Here is a 524-nt window from a genome sequence, read left to right on the forward strand (position 1 = left end):
CCCCCCCCGCTCTCCGTCCCGCCCCCTCGCCGCTGCGTGGCCCCGCCTCCCCCCCGTGACCGTGGCCGCTGCCGAGTCCCGGTGCCGGCTCTGACCTCCCCACCCCCGTCTCCCCGCAGACCCAGGCCCAGGCCCGCACTCGCTGCGGTATTTCTACACGGCGGTGTCGGAGCCCGGCCCGGGGCTGCCCCAGTTCATCCCAGTCGGGTATGTGGACAGTCAGCCCATCTACCACTACGACAGCGAGACGCGGAGAGCGGAGTCCCGCGCGGAGTGGGCGAAGCGGAGCCTGGACGCGCAGTACTGGGATGGGATCAGCCAGACCTTACAGGGCTGGGAGGCCACGTTCCGAGCGAACCTGAACATCGCGCGCCAGCGCTACAACCAGAGCGCGGGTGAGTGCGGGGCCCGGTCACTGCCCGGACCGGACACGGGGCTCAGGCTGCGGGGGGGACAGAGGGGCTCACAGCAGGGTGGGGGGTTGGTGTGGTGGAGCCGGAGGAGGGGGATTTGCGGGGGGGGGG

The 524-nt window shown here is 72.5% G+C and overlaps 1 protein-coding gene across 1 annotated transcript; it reads left to right on the forward strand.

Annotated features, from left to right (window-relative positions):
- Nucleotides 1-119: 119 nt before the first annotated feature.
- Nucleotides 120-395, forward strand: LOC115271423 (major histocompatibility complex class I-related gene protein-like; the record flags this gene model as incomplete). Its single annotated transcript, XM_029913908.1, has 1 exon — nucleotides 120-395. A coding segment is annotated over one exon (276 nt), but the record flags the coding sequence as incomplete, so codon positions are not given.
- Nucleotides 396-524: the final 129 nt, after the last annotated feature.

Source organism: Terrapene carolina, unplaced genomic scaffold (genome assembly GCF_002925995.2).
Source record: "Terrapene carolina triunguis isolate 2854851 unplaced genomic scaffold, T_m_triunguis-2.0 Scaffold9835, whole genome shotgun sequence".
Classification (NCBI taxonomy): Eukaryota; Metazoa; Chordata; order Testudines; family Emydidae; genus Terrapene; species Terrapene triunguis.